The 15,499-nt window shown below is 41.6% G+C and overlaps 1 protein-coding gene across 3 annotated transcripts in view; it reads right to left on the reverse strand.

The window, feature by feature from the left end:
• kat6b (K(lysine) acetyltransferase 6B) overlaps window positions 1-15,499 on the reverse strand; it is a 41,539-nt gene that overhangs the window by 12,883 nt on the left and 13,157 nt on the right. For 2 of the 3 annotated variants that reach the window (XM_054766510.1, XM_054766508.1), the window contains exons 3-10: window positions 7,236-7,344; window positions 6,337-6,452; window positions 6,075-6,156; window positions 4,549-4,678; window positions 3,536-4,464; window positions 2,454-2,575; window positions 402-514; window positions 172-313 (exon numbers count right to left, since the gene is read on the reverse strand). In XM_054766510.1, coding sequence (XP_054622485.1) covers window positions 172-313; window positions 402-514; window positions 2,454-2,575; window positions 3,536-4,464; window positions 4,549-4,678; window positions 6,075-6,156; window positions 6,337-6,452; window positions 7,236-7,344 — 1,743 coding nt within the window. The remainder of the gene's footprint in view (window positions 1-171; window positions 314-401; window positions 515-2,453; window positions 2,576-3,535; window positions 4,465-4,548; window positions 4,679-6,074; window positions 6,157-6,336; window positions 6,453-7,235; window positions 7,345-15,499) is intronic. The other variant, XM_054766511.1, reaches the window with a different exon arrangement.

Below are 15,499 nucleotides of genomic sequence, written 5' to 3' on the forward strand. Positions count from 1 at the left end.
AGGGCAGAAAAAGAGCAAAGAGGACACGGTAAAAAATAAAAATAAAATATATATATATATATATATATATATATATATATATATATATATATTTTTTTTCTTCCCTCCTCCACCCACAAAACACCATCTAGCATGCACTTATTGCTTCATTGCTGAAATGGCAACGCTGACCTCAAAGACTGAGAGGTCGTCCTTCCTGTAGATCTCATTGGCTGGCGGGTGGAACCAGCCGCACTTCTTTGTGTGCCTCTGGAGGATGTTTTTGCTTCTCATGTATTTCAGACAGAACTCGCATAGATAAAGCCTTTGTAATCTGACAAAAGAACAAAAAAAAAAAACATGCCAGATGATCTTCTAATAACAAAACTGATGCAATTTGCTTGCACACAAATAAAGAATACCTTGAATACTCAGGCGGGTAAGGTGAGGAATACCAGGTTGGAACTTCGTACTTCCCAAACTCAATGACAGCTGGACATCGAATTGAGTCTGTGCTCATTTGACATCCAGTTCTCTGTGAAGAAAATCATAAAGATCAAATCAGTTAACACTGACGCTTACTTTTACAGCAGCAAAAATAGCATGGCAGCTTTGTGATAAATCCACACAAACTGCTAAGAAACTATGAATATTGACCATTTTATGACAACCATGATTTATTACTTAGTTAGCCTTGCACAACTTCCCTGATATCATCTGGTAGCTCATCTGCTAACAGTTAGAATTTAGTGTATTTTCTTTCGAAAATGTGACAAATCTACGGAACCTCCAAATAAACTATGACTATTGACCATTATATGACAACAAAGATTAGACAGATTACTTTGTTAGCATTGCACAACTTCCCTCATATCAATGTTAGCTCAAGAGCTAGCAGTTAGCATTTTCTTCCTAAAATGTCATAAATCCACACAAACCGCCAAGAAACCCTAAATATTGACTATTTTATGACAAGATTAGATGTATTACTCAGTGGCAACTTCCCTTATATCACCTGTTAGCTCATCTGCTAACAGAATTTAGTGTATATTATTTCTAAAATGTGACAAATCTACACAACCTTCCAATAAACTATGAATATTGACCATTATATGACAAAGATTCGAAAGATTACTTAGTGTTGTACAACTTCCCTCATGTCAATGTTATTAGCTCAAGAGCTAACAGTTAGCATTTTCTTTCTAAAATGTGATATATCCACACAAACCCCTAAGAAACTCTGAATATTGACCATTTTATGACAAAGATTAGAAAGATTACTTAGTTACACCTTCCCTGTTAGCTCATCAGCAAGCAGTTATAATTTTCTTCCTAAAATGTGACCAATACACACAAACTAAGAAACTATTTTAAAAAATTGAGCATTATATGACAAAGATTAGAACGATTACTTAGTTTTGAACAACTGTCCTGATGTCATCAATGTTAGCTCAACAGCAGACAGTTAGCATTTTCTTTCAAAAATGTAATGAATCCACACAAATGGCAAAGAAACTATAAATATTGAACATTATATGACAACCAAAATTAGACGTATGACTTAAGTTAGCCTTGCACAACTTCCCTGATATCATCAATGTTAGCTCATCAGCTAGTAGCATTTTCTAAAATGTGACTAATATACACAAACTGCTAAGAAACTACCTATAAATATTGAGCATGAAAGGAAAACAAAGAGTGGAGAGATTGCTTAGTTAGCATTGCACAACTTCCCTGATATCAATGTTACCTCAACAGCTTGCAGTTGGCATTTAGTGTATTTTTTTTTCTAAAAACTATGACTATTGAGCATTTTATGACATTAGACAGATTATTTATTTACCACTGCATAAATCTCCTGATAAAATCCATGTCAGCTTAAACGCTAGTGGTTAGCATCTATGTGACACCGTATTTCCTTGCAATAATGTAAAAAATCAATGCAAAACAGGAGTTGAAAGTGCCATAACGATTAGCAAATATGACCGCTGTTTAAGACCACAACAGATCAAAACAGATTCTACCAAAACATTAAGAGTAAAAGCTATGAAATATTTAAGAATACATTTGATAATACCTAGCATGTCCATTAATGTCAAGCAGTTTACTATGCAGTGTTGATAACTGGAAACCCATCTTAGCTTCTGAGCTAGAATTTTGTGTATTTTCTGAGCATTTATTTTCCTTTCTAAAATACAAAATCTATTAAATGCAAAATATGAACTTTACTTTACGAGAAGAGCTATTAAAGACTGATTGTCTGGTGGCAATTGAACTTGTACATCCTCCCAGGAGTTTTAAGACTGTGGAAAACCATTAGCACCTCCTGGGAGCACTGGCTGTGAAGACAAGGGAGGAAATATCTAAAAATACATTTGATAATGTCATTATGTCTCGCAGGTTGCTCTGAAGCGCCAACAGTTAAGCCTGGTGTCAGTCAGCATTGGAAGCATACAATGTAAATGTTAAACAACCTGTGCAGCGACTTCCTGGACCCGCGTGAATGTCTCAATGTCTTCATCAGTCACATGGTCCCTGGACATGGCCGCCAAGCTGGAGGTGGCTTCGCGCTTCACTTGAAACTCCCCGTTGTGGCCTATGTAACGGCACAATAAACGCCACATGAACAACATCAACTTGGAAAATAAACACCGGCCCCTTTAAAGGAGGGGGCGGGAGGGACAACCGGCTAATGTCCTCAGTACATTCTATGCAAATGTGCTCCGAGGGGGCGACAAAAAAAATCTCATGTAATCGAGCGAAATTAAATCGCTCTAATTGCGTAACCGCTTTCATGTGCTTAGTCATCCACCAAGACATTTCCCCATGAATAAAGAAGCAGATGCAGTGAAGGGAGAGGGGATTGACATGGAGATGCAGCGGATCTTTGAGAGCAGGCAGTCGTCTTACCAAAAGACATGATTTAACCACCAAAACAACATTTCAAATGGGAGTGATTTGCAGTTAGCGTATACATGAGTGTGCTTCTGGGCAACTTTTGTTTGTGAATTAGAATCTACAAATTAGAGTTTGTTTGAAAATATTCCCAATTTTTGTTGTTGAAGGTGGTGAGGTGAAGGCTTGCTGCGGTGCTTTGAGTCATGTCATCTCTGAGTCAGCCTGGGCGGCTGAATCACAAGGTAAGTCGTGTCTTAATGGCTGCTGCTAGTGGTGATACTGATTCGGAGGGCGAGGAAGAGCACTGATGTGACGGTGACCTCCGCGTCACAAAGCAGTGGGTGGGGGGAGTCAACGGTCAAGGACAGAGGAGTTAGTGGGCCATGCACTTGATGGAACAACAAGCTGATGGACGGAGAGAGAGAGAGGATGGAAGCCACGTCAACTCCGCAGCCAAGTTAAGAAAGTAAAATAATTCAAATTAGGCAGCAGATTAGTCTGTTAGAATGCTGTGGGTGTCTCCTCAAAAGAAAAGATTAGCTCTGCTTTGAAGGAAAATAAGTGCAAGTGTCAAAGCTTTGAAAGAAAATAAAGAAGAAGCTTAGAAAAAGGTGTCGAGACGCAGGCCTCGGCTGGCGCCTTTGGGAGCCTTGCTTACCGTGATTATTCTCTGGCTTAATTCTTCCGTCTGTCAAGTCGCCCTTTCCTTGGGAGGGGGCTCCCTTCTGGGGGCTCACTTTATACCTCAGCCTGCCTAGTGTCCGGTGCTTTTTAAGGAAGGGGTTGCGCTTGAAATGGCTGACCAACTTAAAGGGGTGTCCTCTGGGTCGGCCCGGCCCGGCAGAGGTGGAGCTCAGCCTGTTTTTATTAAACTCGCTTTTTCCGAGGCGCTGCGGCCCTGATTTGGAGTCCCGCTTTCGGTGCGTGCGCTTTGGCGGCGCGTAGCAAGGTAGCGCCTTTTTCCGCGACTGCCCCTGAGTGGTGTAAATGTGCGAGAGTCCGTCAAATAGTCCCTTTAGCTGGCTGCTATTGCAGAGGCTACTCAGGGAAGGAACACTAGACTGACTGGAAGAGCTCTGGGGGGAGTTAGCGGTGGTGGAGCTGCTGGACACCTGTGAGGGTGGGCTAAATCCCGGTGACGTTGGTGCGGGAGGAAGTGCAGACGAGGGGGCTATCTTGTGACCGGTATCTGGCGGCGGCGTCAGCTCGGGCGGACCCTTGTCCCTAGAGCCTAAATGTTTGGCGGGCGACTCTACAAAGACGGCTCGCGAGCGACGCCCCACGGGTGAAGGGGTGAAGAATTTGGAAAGCCCATCGATGAGCCCTTTGGTTTTCTTGTTAACTGGGAGCGTAGCTGCAGTGGAGTAGGGCGTGAGGAGGGGGAGAGTGGTGGTGGGAGTGGAGGTGGTGAATTGGGTGGCGTCGACGGCACTACGGGCGTCTGTAACAGCCAATCTTTCTCTGGCGTCCTTCACAGATACAGCATGACCGGATGAGGGTGTGGTACAGACTGTAATCTTTTGACCCCTACCAGCTGACCCCCTTCCGCTTAGTGCCACCATGGAACCATCACCACTGGTTAGAGACCTGAAAGCAGACACATTTACAAGGTCAGATTGCACTTGTTGTTATGTCATTGCTCCACAATTCAAGTGAATCGTGCACACACACATTCTTTGCTTGAGCTTATTCCGGGGCCTTCCAATCGGCTTTGCATATCGACGTTTGATCTCGTCGGCTTTCCTGTGGAGAAGTTTCTTTCCGTTCTCCTTGGGCCGGCAGACCTGGCAGACCCAGGTTCCTGGAGGGCATCCAAACACAAGACAGCACTGTTTGGGCAAGTTCATCAATTCAGGGGACAAACAGTATGTTCTTTTTGAAACATTTCCTTCAGCAGTGGGAGCTGGCGACAGTCCCATCGGCTCACAATGACAGTCAATTACTCGGCACAAAGCGGAAAGCCATAAGGCAAACAATGACTCCTTCTCCAGTCCAGTCAAATAGACTTAACGGCAGCTTGTTGGGCAACACTAGGTATGAATCACTTGGCAAAGTGCAGGGTGTCCCATAGATTTACAGGGAGCGGGCGGGTAGCGCAATGGGGTCTTGGTGGAGGATAATTTTGACAAACACAGACACAAACACCTGCCTAGTCAAAGAATGGTCGTAATGCGATCGCTCCTCGCTATCTGTAACTGTTACCTTTTATAAAAATAAAAAAAAAAAAAAGACTACAAAATAATGTCGTCAAATCCTGCAGCACGCTCGCTTAAATTAACACGTCATACAGGCAATGAAATTGCTCCAATCAAAGAATGACTCTAATGTGATTGCTCCTCGCATGTTATATATCATACCAGTCACCAGAAATCGATAAAAAGACCAAATGATCCAGTCAAAAACCACGGCACACTCACTCTAATAACATAGTTAATGCGATTGCACCTACGATTAAAAAAAAGGAATGTGATTCGATTGTTCCTCGACAGTTATACAAGATAACCGTCACCTTTCACAATACAGTACAAATCAAATGAAAGATGACCAAATTCAAACCATAAATTCAAAACCCACGCCACACCCCCTCAAATGAAGACACATAATGAAGTTAATGTGATTGATGCAATCAAAGAATAACTAATGCGATTGCCCCTCGCTAGTTACCTACTGTATAATGCTTGTCAGGGTTTACAAAATAAATCTTATGGGAAGACTACAAAATAACCCACAAAACCCACAGCATGCTCGCTCAAATAAAGATGTGTCATATAGTTAACACGATTGCGCCACACCAGTCGCATATGATAAAAGTACGGAGTTAATACAGTACAATAGAGATAAAAATGGCATGGTGTGTAAATAAGAGAAATAAGACATCTAGTTTGTTCGAGAAAACCACAAGGGTTAGACCTGTTTTATAGAAAATGTATCCCTAAATGACAGCTGAGTTCTGGAGAGAAGTATAATAGTAGAAAAAACACTGATGTGTACTACTACTACTACTACTACTACAGCATGTACACCATCATTACAAGACCACAACTGGAGGGTCAGCACTGTAATGAGGAGATATCAGCATCTCCCTGGTGAGGCTTGCATCATTTGCTATGCATGCAAAACTCCAAATCAGCCACAGCGAGCGACTGACAACCCCCCCCCAGACGGGCTTGGATTGACAGGGGCAGGAACCGCCTCACCTTTTGGCATTCTTGAAAGCGGTGGGTCACAGCATTCCATGTGAAAGCCCCTATCGCATGAATCGCAGAAGAGCATCTCATCCTGAAGGAACAGCAGACGTGTAAAAGGAGGGTGTGGTGCATTTGTGTCGTACATGCATCATTTAAAGTTAAGTGGGAGTGGGAAAAAATAATGCCAAGAGAGCCTTGACAAAGCAACAAGGCCTCTGGGATGGACTGAATAAATGGCATGTGGGTCTGTAAGGAAAATGAGTGTACTTACAGCGTTTTTCCCCTGTCTTCTACAGGTGCTGCAGGTTTTGCATTCAATACATTGCCAGCGCAGTCGCTTCACATTTGAGGCCAACTCGGGGGAGAACTTCAGACATGACGGATGCCCTAGGGGGAAAATTGAAGTGTTCCATAAACCTTTTAAATTCTCTTACCCCGCCACAATCCAAAAACAGTGCGATCAAAACATCAGAGCGGCTAATTACAGATAATTCGATCTTAATGAGGCTGAAACTGTAGTGGCGCTCATTCTAATGGAAGCCAATCCATGAAAGTCATGTCGAAGTGTGTCTCGCCCACCCCCCACACCCACCTCTCCTCGACCAGCATGCTTGTAAAACAGCTGTGTTACAGTGAGAGGACAATTTGTGTACACTCGAAGCTCTTAATGAAAACCACCTCGACGCTAGTTAGTCAAATTTGCGCTATAAAAATGTCACACTGAGAACAATGCCTTGAGGCATTTAAAAATAATTGTTCAAACATAAATGGCCATTTCACGAGAGGGTGGGGCAGGAGCAGTTGTGTGTGGAACACAACAACAAAAAAAGGAAATCTGCTGTGGGAAAAGGAGTTGATCTTTGCTCCTGGGAATAGAAGCAGAATCTGGCTGGAGGATTCTAAAATGGCCACTTGTGGAGGACATGCTCCCTTGAATCGGTTCAAGCCACTCGATTTAAACGTCCTTCTCCCGATAAATCCCCTCAAAGGCCAGCGAAAGATCTGACTCAGTAATGCTGAGAACTGCCGCCATACCCTAGGATGAAAGATGTACTTGTGTCGTGTGAGATCACAAAGCTGTCTATAACCTTTACTGCTGGGATTGATTTTACAATACAACAGTTTCATGCCGCTTACCAGAAACGATATGGGGGGTGGGGGGTGGCTTACCGCTGCTCCCACAGTCCGCGCAAGACAGAAGCTCCTCGGGATGCTTGTCCCGATTAGACTCTTTAGTGCCGAGACAGAAACTGCATATTGGTATGGGGTCGACCCGGAGCTGAATGGGAACACAAATATAGACACACTGTTAAAAGGGGTGGGGAGGGAGAAAAACAAAGCCACTGTTTGTTTACATGCATTTTTGCTAGTCAGGACCTTGTATACTTTACATGCATTCAAAATAAAAGTGGATATAAGCACAATTAAAGTTGCACAACTGTTTGAGACCAGGGGTTTTCAAAGTGTGTTACAGTGAGGCCCCGTTTCAGAAAACAGTCATCCCTTGTTTATCGCGATTGGTTCCAGGCCTGACTGTGATAAATGAATTTGCGCAAAGTAGGAATCCTTATTTATAAATGGAATATTTTCATAGTTGGAGCACATTAAGTGTTTACAACCTTTTAAATACAATTTAACATTATTTGAGCCCTAGACATTAAATAACACCCCTATAGTCACCTTTACACACATCATACCCAATATAGTGGCAAAAACTAGAAAAGCACTCAGAGCGCAGACCTCCGCCAAGCACCATAGTTGCCCCCATATTGTGATTTTCACCATAACTATTACATATTTAGATTCCTTGACCATGAAAACATACCATTAGCATTTTAATTAATAATGATATCAATGTTAGTCCAGTAGTTATTCACAAAAATCGCTAGTTTTCTTGTGGATCTAACGCCATACATTTTGTTTGTTTTTTGTTGTTCATATTCTGGATCAAAGTATCCAGAATTATTCCAGTATCTGGATCAGTCTTTCATATTTTGTAGAACCTGGTGGAAACTTGTCTTGCATAGGAATCCCCAAAAGAAATCAGTTTTCCATATCCCCATTTCTGACAATTCCTGAAAATTTCATCCAAATCCATTCAAAAAACTAAGTTATTTTGAACACAAACAGACAGACAAACACCGGCAAAAACATAACCTCCTTGACAGAGCCACTTAGGACATACTGTAAATAAGACTTGTGCTTGTGTGAGGTGCTGAATGGTGGGCGGATCATTTTAATGCATCGTCCAGTCCGCATTTTCTGCTCACCGCTAGAGTTGGGCTTCGAGTCTTGAGCATCAATAGGAACCAGCCGGGAAAAAATAGCCGTGAACACCAACAAAGAAGAAGCTGACAAGCACCACTGAAGAAGAAGCCGCTAAAAAGTTGGGCTTAACGTCATGAAAAAGAACGGTCGGTACAGTGCAGCATTGCAACACAATATCATTCAGAGGAGGGTGCACAATCAACATGATTAATGTTCACACATTCATGAGTGTACGTACTCATCAAAGACACGAGTACCTTGTCTTTGATGCGCTACGTCGGACTTCTTCTATGCAATCACAATCAGGGAAGTCAAACAAAAAAATGACGTCTGTTTCATGCCAATGTAACAGGGGATTCAGGATGCTAGCGGATGTGGATGTTTGGTGTAAGGACAGGAGCTACAGCTAGGCAAGTTTATCATTTGCACAGTCTCTTGTTAGCAATATTCACATTTCAACTGAGAAGTTCAGACATTTCATCCAAAAAGAACTCCGGTTAGCACCCTCATGCAAACTTTTATGGGATCTAGAATAGTTAAGAAATCAAATCAAAACAATGAATCAAAATGGGAACCAGTCGTTCAAATTCAAACGATACCCGAACTTACTCACCGCATCCTCTTTTGACAGTAGGAACTCAAGGAAAATCAATTCAAGTTGGAGTAGCAGGCTTGACGTTTATCTGTATTTTTCTCAAGCTGCTGCAGCTCTTTTCACAGTAGGAACCCAAGAAAAATCACTTCATTTGGCCTTTAAACATAAAAAACTTGTTTAGGCATTTTATTTGATTTTTTTTCTTTATTTTTCTCAAGGTGATTCGCCTCCCCCCGAAGTCTAACGCCTCACACTTTGATAAAAAAAAAAAAAGCCAAAAAAGAAAACAAAACAAACAAAAAGTATTTCTTAAAATACATAAATTTCATTGGCTATAAATTCAACATTTGGCCCATAAAAGTCCAGTTACAACCACACATAATGAAAATGCATCCTAAATAAGCACACTAGCATGACTCCCAGTGGGCTAAAATAAGACAGCCTTTGCCATGTTAGACATCCAACACAAATTATCCATTACATCTGAGTCATTTTAGTAAACTGTAGTTTAAGGGCTTAATCCACTTCTTACGGCTAGCACTCAAGACTGGAAGGATTAACTAGCATGTCATCAAATTACCGCCATAATAAAAACATGCTATTGCCATGATCCAGTGTAAATGTTGCAGAACAAACATTTTCAGGGCTTTCCGTTCCACAAATGCACAATCACCACTCCGGGATTGAGCTTTAGGAGTCAAGAGGAAGATCTTATTGGTAAAACCCCTCAAGGAGCATTAAAGTAAGTGCTGCCTCCTTCCTTATATGTGAATAACTTGCAGATATAATCGCTACTTAAGGCTGTAAACATCATGTGTCATCATGGCTTTGTCAATAGAGCTTTAAAGGGCACTCTGGGCGTGCATAAATATAGCATCCTCATTTGAAACTTCATACGTGACCACTTCCCTGACCTACATCTCCCCACCCACCCTTTTCCATCCATCAAGAGACACATGACAGGACCACCTTTTCCACCATGCACTGGGAGTAAAAATGCAGCTTTGTTGAAGGCTGCCGTATCAATTAGATGGTTGAGTGGGAGTGAGGGAGGGGGCAGTTTACTCCCACGTCAATGATGACTCTATTTTCCAACCAGCCAGGTCAATATTTCAAAGTGGCCTTCTGCCGCTGGAGGCTGACTCAAGCTCACGCTGCAAAATAAAATCGTGGATAGTACACCTGAAGGATTTATTCAGAGCATAATGCATATTAGAATAACATGCCAATATTTGTCATTATTATGCCCTCATTTAATAATGAAAGGTTTGCATTGCTTTTAATAACTTCTTTGGTTTTGTTTTGTTTTTCCCCTCACACAGAAAAAAGCCTTTTTAAAAGCTTAAATTCAGTCAGCCTTACGGTTGCCATGTCTCCTGTGCAGCCAGTATAGTTGTAATGACATCTGCCTCAACTCAATTTCTCCATGTATTACACACTGCGGAGCGATGGCATTACATTAAAAAGAAGTCTTCAATTAAATAAATACATGAAGCCATGGGTTTTGACTTGGTGGCATTTTGGGAGTCTTTCCATGGATTTCCAAAAAGGTGATGTGTATAAACAGGCAAGGAGTGATCGTTTTGTTTACAGATGCCTGCATGTCTCCTCTGCATGTGTAATGGGGTCTACCTCGATATGTCAGGTGTAGGGCTGCAACAAACGATTATTTTCTTAGTCGATTCATTTGAAGGTTGTTGTTTCGATTACTCATCACGGGTGTCACAAGACACTCCAAGAGACGAGACCATACAATACACGAGATTGGGTCTACGAGAACGAGATGACGTTAACATTACTTTTAAGGAAAGTACAACAAAAAGATTTAAAAAATGACAAATTGCAATCTTCTCATTTAATTTCTATCTTCAAGATTCAAGAGATTCAAGAGAGTTTTATTGTCATGTGCATGGTAAAACAGCAGTTATACCATGCAATGAAAATCTTATTCTGTTCACTCTTCTGCACTGTATGTATGCTAGCGGCCCCGCCTCCACCCACATTTTAACATGTAAATGTATTATAAAAAAAAATTATGAAAACAAAAGGCATATAATGTACAGAAATCAATTAGGAAACTAATTCAAGAGCAGGATTATTACTCAGCTAAATAGACATATGAGCACATATAGCATGAGATTATGCACCAAGCAAAAATGCACAGCAGCACAGAGCTAACATTATTAAACCTCATCTGAACAAGGACGAGGTGAAAGGAAGAATGGAAAATACACATCTGTCTGTGCCGTCGGAGAAACTCATACACATAAGATAGATAAGACACAGATACTTTATCTCCAAGAGAAAGTCACGTTTCCAGCAGCTCTGCAAAAGTGTCCTAATATATGTAATTACTTAATAAAACAAATCAAAATAGAAGTTAAATAATATAAGAATAAATAAAAAACTATCAATTTCAATAACACATAAAAATAAAAATCATAAGTTAATAAGTCCAGTACTGTGTGTTTTTACCATTCCTCCTATGTTGTGTTGAAAAGTCGCATGGCGTAGGGGAGGAATGATCTGCTCATTCTATCAGTGGAGCAGGGCAGTGATAGTAATCTGCCACTGAAACTGCTCTCCTATCGGGAGATGATACTGTGTGCATTGTATGATGTTGGGTGTCCATGATGGAAAGGGGCTTCCTCAGTGTCCTTTGCTCTGCCACAGATGTCAGGCTGTCCAGCTCAGTGCCAATGACAAGAGCCTCCTTTCCTCACCAGTTTGTCCAGGCGTGTGGGGCCTTCTTCTTGAGGCTGCTCCCCCAGCACACTACTGCATACAGGAAGGCACTAACAACCACAGTCTGGTAGAAGATCTGTAGCAGCCTCTTGCATACGTTGAAGGACGCCAGCCTTCTAAGAGCAGCGCTCATTTAGCACACAGTATAAATGATCTTGAAAAACCTTCATTATTAAACACTTAATGCATGTCATCATCAAACTTATTTGTTTCTAATGCACATAGAACATTGAATAACTTCATGCTGTTACCTTTCTTCTGCACTGTACTACCTGTTCACATGAAGCTTTTGAGCGTATTACATAAAGTTCAGTGTTCGGCGCTAATGTAGTCAAGCAGTTTTTAATTTTTATTCACGTCCCCCCTACGGCAATCTTCGTACCACCAGGGGTACCCCACTTAGGGAACCTAGGTCCTAGACCAGGGGGTCGGCAATCCGCGGCTAAGGAGGTGCATGCGGCTCTTCAGCCTCTTTGTTGTGGCTCCCTTTGCAATGCTCGAACACACGAAAATGTGCCTTTGTCTTCTCTGGCTTACATTTCTGCTTGTGGCGACAACACTGAAAGACTCAGCACTTTCTGAAAAGTCATTTATTTCAAAGTAGATGTACATACAGTATGTAACAGTGGTCATCCCTGCAGTCCAGCCCTGCAGACGATGGGCTCGAACAAGCGACCACGTCTCACTGATGGGCTCCACACACGGGAGGTGGCGTCAAAATAATGGATATGACAGACTACAAGACATGCGTGAGTTTAGATGATAGCCATCTTTTTACGCACAAGCTATGGCAGCTCAGGAGGGACACTAAAGATATCACCACTTCTTACACACAACACATGACAAGCTGGACCACAGCTGAGTGGGCTAAAACACACATGTTCTTCAAGACATATTCTTTCACTCACTTATATTGTGATGTGTGCATGTACGTTCTCCCAGGCAATTCCTACTGTCTGTCTAACATTTCCCCAAATATGGGCTTTTCAACCGTATTGAAAAGTTACATTTCTTTTGCAATGCAGCTAGCGACACTGAACACGCACCATTTTGTGCTGTTTCGTTTAATATTTACTCCGTTGATCAAACGCCTCAGTAAGCATTGACTGTCGGGAGGGAGGCTCTGATACACATCCACACTGGAACTGTGGCATTCCGTTTAGGAACTTTTGCTTTTGTGCCTCTATTCACGTTCACGTCTGCTTGCTAACTGCTAGCACTGTGTGTACGTAGCCCCTGCCGGGACAAACTACTCACGCTCTTCTGTGTTCATTTTATCCAGAGCCAATGCGCACAGACACATGCAGAGTGAACCATCTTGTCATCCAGCCTGTGTACCACAGAGACTAACAGATGGAGCAGACGCGCATATACAGTGTGTACATGTATCGACTTGTTTTTTGGTTTTTTTTTTAATCATTCAATACATCTATTGATCCATTATCGTGTTAAATTTTATACTTGTGCAAGTCATTGTGCACACTCTGGCTTGCGACGCGATCTCAGAAAGTTGAAAAAATGTTGAACTTTTCATGGCTGCCGCCCAGACGAGGACCATTTAGCGGGAGTTTTATTGACCGACCAATGAGCAGATAGGATACTATTCAGTAGGCTGTCACAGGTAAACATGGAAAAAAAAAAATACTTGCTGTGTCAGATTACCCGGAGCATTTGACATTTCTAAAAAAGAAAATAAAGATATAAAGAAAAAAGCAGTGGCATGAGAACTTGTTGGCGTAAACACATCAAGTAAGTTTACATTAATTTACACAAACATTTATGTAAGTAATCTTGTAATGTATGTAATCTTCAATACTAGCAAGATCTGAGAGTAGCAAGAGCACTCAATCAACTCCGCTATTTCTCCTCTGAACTACTTTTATACCCTAGAATTCCCTCCAAATCTGACAGTCAATCAAAACCGTGGGAGACTCGTAATTCGCTGTGGATGTGAGCACGTCGGACACCACAGCTGTTCGCAGCCATGACCAGCGAGCTAAAAGAAACAGGCTGTCAATTCACTGTGCTGCACATTTCTTCAGGCGTCAGGTTGTGAGGTTTAACCAAGATACTATCATAACCCTACTAGCTGGCATCCGTTACACATGCACACTGCACTTTTTTGTATTCTGCTGTTGTAACTGGTAAAATTAAGAAAGATTAGAACTTTTAAAAGTTGATAGGATGTTTTAAACTGTTTTTGCGGCTCCAGACTATTTTTCTTTAGTGAGCGAGGGGGTAAAATGTCTCTTTTGATAGTAAAGGTTGCCGACACCTGCCCAAGACCATACAGCAGTCATCAACAAACGGCGGACTTTGGTGCAGATCTGGACCCAGTGATGGCCCTTTAGGACCCGTGACCAAATAAAGTGAAAGTAAAGTATAATAACATATAATCATGCTTGCGGAGCGATCACATGCAGTTTGTGGGTGTAATTACTTCAGTTTTTAAGGTTACGTGACAGTAAACGTGGTGATGTCACTCAAAATGAGCCAATGAAATAGTTTACTTGCCAAGCGAATGAGAACCATCCACCCATTTTCTATGCCACTTAATCCTCAACCGTGGCTTGCTCAAAAGTAAGAAAAGTTGATAAAGGAAAGCGAAAATTTAAAAGTGAATGTACGGACCACTATATGTCAAAGGGATAGTTCAGATTTTTTTAAACGCATACGTAGAACACATACGTAAACAAGATGGCCGCAGCGCTCCGTCGTGGAAGTAGATGTGAGCGTCTTCGTCACATACACATGAACGCACAGGCATAAACTATTAATTTACAGTATGTGAAATTTGGTCCTGTTTTCTTTTAAATGCAATATAGGTGCCAAAATAATTGTGTTGTAGGGTGATGTGCAGGGTTTCATTTTTCATATGAGCTAGTCTTTCTGACGCAATTTAAGGAAAAATAAGGATCGGACCTTCGCTGTGAAAAAAAAATGCATAAATGGACCTTACTAAATTTTAATTGAAGACGCCTGCCATACAGTATGTGTCAAACTCCGGCTGGCTGTGGGCTGCAATCTCATCTGGCCTGTGGAACTGTTAGGGGAAAAAAAAAGAAAGCAATTGGCCCGCATGGCAGACCTCTCAACAAAGTGCTAGCGATGTTTTGCAAAATCAAGTGAATGTTTTAGTTTCAACTATTGCTTAGGCTTCAGTGGACTTGAAGTGGCCACAGCACTCACAAGAAGTTAGGGGTATTTTAGATACATGTCAGGATGAAACTAAAACATACTACTTACTGTATAGCCTTTTCAGGTGAACTTAATTGAGCTTCTCGAATTTTGAATGCACATGTCCAATATGTTCGATACTTACCATGGAACCTGCTGTTCCCTAACATAATAGTTGTGCACATGCCTAACCTTTTGTGAGTACTTTATACGTATAGCCATCATTCTTACTAAGGGTGTCAGATACAGAAAAAAGTAACAATTTAGCTGTACACGACACCACTTTAAAACTATTACACCCCGTCTGTACAAAAATAACATCTTAAAAAAGATGTATACGACACTCAAAAGTGATAATTTTAACTACAGCAAAGCATGCTGGGAAACTCATAATCCACAGCATCCACTCATAATTCCACAGCAGCAAACTCTTCCGGGTTACACATCTCGCAGATTGTGATGTTTTTGTGCTGATATAAAATACTGAGGATAACAAAATCACTTTACTGAAACCAAACAACCATGCCAAACGAGGAAAAGGCTTCTTGAGACGTCATCTGTACTTCTGTGTAGAAGGTGTCGGACGTTTCGCTCCTCATCCGAAGAGCTTCGTCAGCAAACTAATAAGTGCTGGTAGCTTAGGCCTTAA

The sequence above is a fragment of the Dunckerocampus dactyliophorus genome, chromosome 2 (assembly GCF_027744805.1).
Source record: "Dunckerocampus dactyliophorus isolate RoL2022-P2 chromosome 2, RoL_Ddac_1.1, whole genome shotgun sequence".
NCBI lineage: Eukaryota > Metazoa > Chordata > Actinopteri > Syngnathiformes > Syngnathidae > Dunckerocampus > Dunckerocampus dactyliophorus.